Below are 7,505 nucleotides of genomic sequence, written 5' to 3' on the forward strand. Positions count from 1 at the left end.
ACTGAAAGAAGCCCTCCAACTACTGTCCGAAAGCTTCTTCGGCATCTACACACAGTGCAGAGTGTAGTATCAGCACAACCTACCCCATGTGCTGGTAAGTACCTGGCCTAAACCCGACGAAGTAGTGACGAGACTAGGACCAGACTCCAGATAAACCTGTGCATCTATATAACATATGGTGGAAAGTAACAAGTAATAAGCAATTAAAGCTGTGGAAGGGGAACATGCTTCGGGGGTAGCTGACAAAACAAAATAACAAGGAAGCTAACAATATAACTTGTAACACAGATAAAGAGAAGTAAATATAGCTTTCACTTTCAGTTTCCATCTTGTTGCAGGCATGCAACCTGATCCCATTTCTCATATCTTGTGGTAGGCGTACCACCCGCTCCCATTTCATCATATCTTGTGGTAGGCGTACCACCCGCTCCCATTTCATAATATCTTGTGGTAAGCATACCACCCGCTCCCATTTCATAATATCTTGTGGTAGGTGTACCACCCGCTCCTATTTTATTATCTTGTGGTAGGCGTACTACCTGCTCCTATTTCATTATCTTGTGGTAGGCGTACCACCCGATCCCATTTCATTATATCTTTTGGTAGGCGTACCACCCGCTCCCATTTCATTATCTTGTGGTAGGCGTACCACCCGATCCCTTTTACAGTTCATCACACAATCACAAGAAATCCCCGCAAGGGAACATAAGTGATATAATAATTTCCCGGCAAGGGAACAACGATGACCCTTTGGGTCGTCACATAGAAATCAACTGAAAGAAAGTGATGACCCTTTGGGTTGTCACATGTTTAAAATAGCCAAATTTCCCCAAAAGGGTGCTGGAAGGCCGTTTTTGCAAGAACAACCACCTTTGGTCATTTTTTTCAAAGTGCTAGCCGGTTAGCAAACACAGCCTTAAAATCTTCTTCCCCGGAGTGCTGAAAGGTCGTATTTGCAAAACCGGGTTTTTATGAAAATTTTGAAAAAAATATATAGTGATAACTTTTTCTTGAGTCATAATTTTTTTTCAAAAAAAACTAAATTACCTTAATAAATGTGCATGATGAGCACAAATGAAAATGAACCCTTCGCAGCTCTTAAGGAGATCCCCTTAAAGCTCCATATGTGGTGGAACGACTTAGGAAAAGTCAGCCGAGGAACTATAGTAAAAGTTTTGGGTGGCCTTGTAGCACTTTTGAACACCAAACCAAGATTGGACGTGATTGAAGCCTTGATACCTTTTTGGGATCCGACTCGCAATGTGTTCCGCTTTTCTGATTTTGAGCTCACAGCCACGCTAGAGGAAATTGCGGGTTATGCCAGTCTTAGCGAAAACCTTAGAAGTCGATACCCGGTGTCACCGACAACAGTATCTCCTCACAAGTTTCTGGATATGTTGAGTGTTAGCCGGGATATTCAGGATGGGAATTTATCTGAAGGGTTTTGCACATTCCAGTTCTTGTACCAACGCTATGGCAATCCCCAAGGTTTTGAAGCGCACAATACTGGTTTCACCCATGCCAGAAATAAAGATAAATGGGAGGCACAATAGGGTTTGGTTTTTATAGTAGCATTCTTGGGTGTTATAATCTGTCCGCGAAAAGACGACAACATAGAATTGGGCCTCGTAGGAATAGTTGATGTCGCGATCAAGAAAGCTAATGACACCCTGGTTTCAATGATCTTGTATGAGATTTACCGAGCTCTGACCATCTGTCGAGAAGGGGGAAAATTCCTCCAAGGCTGTAACCTACTACTACAGCTGTGGATACAGGAACATCTCTGCCACCGGATCGGGTATATGAACTACGACATGACTGGTTTGGATTGCATCAAAGAATTTGAAAACCGAGTGGAGGGTGTTGAATTTCCATAGAAATCAACTGAAAGCAAGTGATGACCCTTCGTGTCATCACATGTTTAAAATAGCCAAATGTCCCCAAAAGGGTGCTGGAAGGCCGCTTTTGCAAGAACAACCACCTTTGGTCGTTTTTTCAAAGTGTTGGCCGGTTAGCAAACACAACCTTAAAATCTTCTTCCCCGGAGTGCTAAAAGGCCGTATTTGCAAAATCGGATTTTTATGAAAAGTTTGAAAAAAATATATAGTGATAACTTTTTTTCTTGAGTCATAATTTTTTTTTTAAAAAAAAAATTACCAATGCTTACCCTCAACCGCCTCGATTCGAGTTTACCGCGGGGTAGGAGAAAACCACAAAAACCCCTGAACAAGAGGAGATTACCAGAAAGATGAGAAGCATGGAGCAAAGTCTCAAAAATATACAAGGTTTGAGTGGGCAAAATAACGTATCTTACACTGACCTGTGCATGTTCCCGCACGTACATCTACCCTTGGGTTTCAAAACCCCTAAGTTTGAAAAATATGACGGGCATGTGGATCCCATTGCTCACCTCAAAAGGTACTGCAACCAACTGCAGGGAGCAGGCGGAAAAAAAGAACTACTCATGGCCTACTTTGGAAAGAGTTTGGTCGGCATCGCTTTGGAATGGTATTTGGATCAGGATATATCTCGTTGGCATATCTGGGATGACCGTGCTCGGGACTTTGTCAGGAAGTTTCAATATAACATTGACATTGCCCCTGACCAAAATTCATTGTCAAATCTAAAGAAAAAGTCCTCGGAGAGCTTCCGAGAGTATGCTGTCAAATGGCGCGAACAAACGGCCAGAGTCAAACCTCCAATGGACGAAATAGAGATGGTTAGTGTCTTCCTTCAAGCCCAAGAGGCTGATTATTATCAAAACATGATGTCTGCGATGAGTAAGCCATTTGCCGAAGCCATCAAAATTGGTGAAATGGTTGAAAATGGGTTAAAAACAGGACGAATCTTAAGGCAGTTTGCTATAAGGGCTACCTCCCAAGCAATCCTAGGTGGGTCTGGAGGAGCAACAAATCGAAAGAAGAAGGAAGAAGCAGCAATGGCAACTTCAAGTGCAAGAAATCCCCGTCCACCCCGACCTCATTTCTCTGAAAAAACCCCACAACATTACTATCCCTACCAAGATGTGGCTTATGCTATGGTTCTGCAACCATACACAGTGATGAATGCACAACCCTATGTTAGGACACAACAACAATTTAATCAAAATCGAGCTCCATTTCCCAGAAATCAACCTGCTCACCAAGCTCACTATAATCCCCGACCTCCACAGAACAACTTTCGTGCCCGGGAACCCCCCAAGATACCAAACTTCACACTCATCAGTGAGTCTTATTTTAGCCTGTTCCCCAAACTTGTTCAGATAGGTTTGTTGCAGCCTGTACCCCAAACCAGGAAGAACCCAGTGTCGCCCGCTTACAGAGCTGGTACTCGATATGCCTACCATTCAGGGGTAGAAGGGTATGATATAGAAGACTGTTGGACCCTGAAAAGGGCTGTGGAAAATCTGATAGAACAGAAGAGAATAGTGCTAAAGGGCGAAGATGTTCCTAATGTAACCAACAATCCATTACTGGCTCTCAACAATGGGCCAGTTATTGGAATAATCTATGAAGACAGAGAGTTTGACCCAGCTCTAAAAGCCATCATTGCCATAGCCGATGTGGAAAAGAAGCCAAAAGTTGTCGCGAAACAAGACAAGAGGGAGAAGAAGAGCAAACCTACCCCAGAATACAGAAAAGAAAGTGGGAATTGAAACCGGGGAAGCTCCCTCAAAAGATGTCGTTCTCTATGTTCCCCGAGGCCACAAGAAAGAACAGATGTCATTGGGCCCTCCTAGAAGGTTTGAGATAAACAAGGGAGCAAATATGTATGTGCCCAAAGGGACCTACGTGGTGCGGGGGCCAATAATTCCACCAAGGCTGAATGAGCCCGTGGTTATTGGCCGCACACTACAAAGGCCCATGACAGATCCCACTGTCGTTCCATCGAACTACAACAAAGCGGTAGTAACGTACAAAGGTAAAGAGATCTCGGGAGAAGTTAAGGAAAATAACCCGCCTGAGAAGCACCTCAATCTGGAGGAAGTGAATAATGCCATAAAGAAGTGTTTCCTACCTAAGAAGCTAGTGAGCACTGAAGAAGTAGAAGCGTTCTTCCAAAAAATGAAAATGGCAGACTACGAGAACCAATGTGAAGAAGGAAACCCTTGCCCTCAACCCTTTCTTCTAAATGCATCAATTATGGTTGCCAAAGAAATGACCAGGCATGGTTACAAACCCAGGAAGGGGCTCGGGAAGTCATTGCAAGGAATCGCTGAACCTATCACTTTGGCTGCTAGTGAGAAGTTCTTTGGGGTAGGTTTCCAACCCATATCAGCTGATGGAAAATAGGCGGATGAAAGAAAGAACAATGGTTGGGTCTTGCCTCAGTCGATTCCGCATCTTTATAGAAAATTTGTCGGGCCTAAATACAATGAGGAAGAGGAGGATGAGGCCTTTACGACCGAGGAAATTGAAGATATTTGTGGGGCTATGCGACAGATGCCGTGTGAAACCCACATGGTCCAACCAGGGGAAGGCTCAAGCACCACTGAGGTTCTATACATGGGACCTAGTGCCAAACTGCAAAACTGGAAGGCTACTCCATTCTCAATCAGGCGGGAATCCCTGTAGTCCAGTCCTACCACTTTTTCTGCATCACAAGTTATTTCGGAGTGTAACTCGGATGTTTTCTTTAGTTTCCTGTCTTTAATTTCCAATGTAACCCCTGTTATCTTCAAATTCAATGAAATGAAATCAATATTTCATCGTTCATCTCTCTACTCTTTTTGATTTTTGTTATTTTTCTCTCTTATTTTTCTTTCAGTTCTAATAATACAGCTTTAAATATCATGACATGCTTGCGAACTTCATGCCCAAATCCAAACACGTTTTCTAACTGTGAAATAATGAACCAAGAACCGGAATATGATGAAGAAGAGGCTTTTAGGAAAATAAATCAAGAATTGGAACAATTTGAGAATAAACCTAAGCCGAACTTAAATGATACTGAGCCGGTTAATTTGGGTAGTTCTGAAGAAGTTAGGGAAACCAAGATAAGCATTCACACAGATGAAAAAACCTGGGACACACTGATCCAACTCTTGCTTGAGTTCAAAGATGTGTTTGCTTGGTCATACGATGACTGCCAGGACTAAGTGTTGAATTGGTGGTTCATAAGTTTCCAACTTACCCCGACTATCCCCCTATCCAGCAAAAGATAAGAAAGTTTAAAACTGATATCAGTGACAAGATTAAAGAAGAGGTCACAAAACAGTTGAAAGCGGGGGATGATCCGAGTGGTTCGATACACCACATGGTTAGCCAATGTAGTTCTAGTGCCAAAGAAGGACGGGAAAACTCGAGTGTGCGTGGATTACGTAGATCTGAACAAAGCAAGTCCTAAGGTTAACTTCCCTTTTTCCAAACATCCACATCCCTGTTGATAACTGCGCCAAACATGAATTACAGTCCTTCGTGGATTGTTACGCAAGATATCACCAGGTGTTGATGGATGAAGAGGATGCAGAAAAGACAGCTTTTACCACACCCTGGGGCACGTATTGTTATAGAGTCATGCCTTTTGGTCTGAAGAATGCCGGGGCAACCTACATGAGGGCCATGACTTCTATTTTTCATGACATGATTCACTAAGATATAGAGGTGTATGTGGACGACGTGAACATCAAATCTAGGACCCAGGACGACCATGTTCGGGGCTTGAGAAAATTCTTTGAGCGGCTACGTAAATATGATCTAAAGCTAAACACAGCCAAATGTGCATTTGAGGTTCCATTTGGCAAACTATTGGGATTCATAGTCAGTCAGAGGGGCATCGAGTTAGACCCAACAAAGATAAAGTTCATTCGAGATCTGCCTCCTCCAAGAGCCAAGAAAGATGTTATGAGCTTGATGGGAAGATTGAACTACATCAGCTGATTCATTGCCCAAATGACATCTACATGTGAACCCATCTTCTAGCTGTTAAAGAAAGATGCAGCAATTAAATGGACAGACGAGTGCCAGGAAGCTTTTGACAAAATCAAAGAATACCTGTGGAACCCACTAGTCTTGGTCCCACCTGAACCGGGAAGGCCTTTGTTCTTGTATTTGACAGTCTTGGAGAATTCTTTTAGATGTGTCCTCGGGCAACATGATGTGACCGAGAAAAGAGAACAGGTGATCTATTATTTGAGCAAAAAGTTCACAAGCTACGAAGCTAAATATACCCTGTTGGAAAGAACTTGTTGCGCCCTAACTTGGGTCGCCCAGAAGCTTAGGAATTACCTGCTGGCCTAAACCACTTATCTCATCACCAGGTTGGATCCTTTAAACTACATACTCCAGAAGCCAATGCCCACAGGGAGGTTAGAAAAATGGCAAATCCTGCTCACTAAATTTGACATAGTCTACGTCACTCACACGGAAATGAAAGCCCAAGCGTTAGCAAATCACTTGGCTGAAAACCCGGTTGATGATAAATACTAGCCTTTGGGCACCTACTTCCCAGATGAAGAGGTAAATTCAGTTGAGATAGCATCAGAGGATGCCCATGCTTGAAGAATGTTCTTTGATGGAGCTGTGAACGCAAAAGGTGTTGAAATTGGGGCAATCTTAATCTCACCCACTGGTCAACATTATCCAGCCACGGCCCGACTTCGATTTTTCTGCACGAACAACACTGCCGATTATGAAGCCTGCATTATGGGTATGAACATGACAATTGACCAAGATGTCGAGGAATTGTTAATCATGGGAGATTCGTATCTGATTATCTGACAAGCCCAAGGAGAATAGGAGACTCGAGATGTCAAACTTATTCCCTACATGCAACATGTGGAAGATCTTAGCAAGCGATTCAAGTCAATAGAGTTCAGGTACATCCCTCGTTGTCACAATAAACTAGCTGATGCACTTGCTACTTTGGCCTCGATGCTGCCATACCCAGGCAATGCCCATATCGATCCCTTGGAAATATAAATCCAGGAAAGGCACGGGTACTGCAATACGGTTGAGGTAGAACCAAATATTCAGCCATGGTATCATGATATCAAAAGATTTCTAAAAACTAAAGAATACCCTGAGCAAGCCAGTGGAGACCAAAAAAGGACCATTAGACAGCACGCAAGTGGTTTCTTCTTGAGCGGTGATGTCTTTTACAAAAGGACTCCGGATCTTAACTTGTTACGATGTGTCAACGTCGAAGAGTCCGGAAGAATCATGTATGAAGTACACGCAGGAGTGTGAAGACCCCACATGAACGGGTATGTTTTGGCAAAGAAAATCCTTCAAGGGGGTTATTACTGGATGACTATGGGAAAAGATTGCTTCAGTTTCGTCCGAAAATGTCATCAATGTCAGGTGCACGGTGATTTGATTCATGCACCGCCTACAAAACTGCATCCCATGTCAGCACCTTGGCCATTTGTTGCCTGGGGCATGGACGTCATTGGGCCGATTGAGCTGAAAGCATCAAATGGGCATAGATTCATATTGGTCGCTATCGACTATTTTACAAAGTGGGTTGAAGCAATTACTCTCAAATCTGTCACCAAGAAAACTGTA

At 43.2% G+C, this 7,505-nt stretch overlaps 1 protein-coding gene across 1 annotated transcript; it reads left to right on the forward strand.

The window, feature by feature from the left end:
• The first annotated feature begins 2,248 nt into the window (after positions 1 to 2,248).
• Positions 2,249 to 3,655, forward strand: LOC138880848 (uncharacterized). The gene has a single exon (XM_070161027.1). It carries the CDS (start codon positions 2,249 to 2,251, stop codon positions 3,653 to 3,655), a length of 1,407 nt encoding a protein of 468 aa, XP_070017128.1.
• Positions 3,656 to 7,505: the final 3,850 nt, after the last annotated feature.

This window comes from Nicotiana sylvestris, chromosome 11 (assembly GCF_000393655.2).
Source record: "Nicotiana sylvestris chromosome 11, ASM39365v2, whole genome shotgun sequence".
In the NCBI taxonomy this organism is placed as follows: Eukaryota; Viridiplantae; Streptophyta; class Magnoliopsida; order Solanales; family Solanaceae; genus Nicotiana; species Nicotiana sylvestris.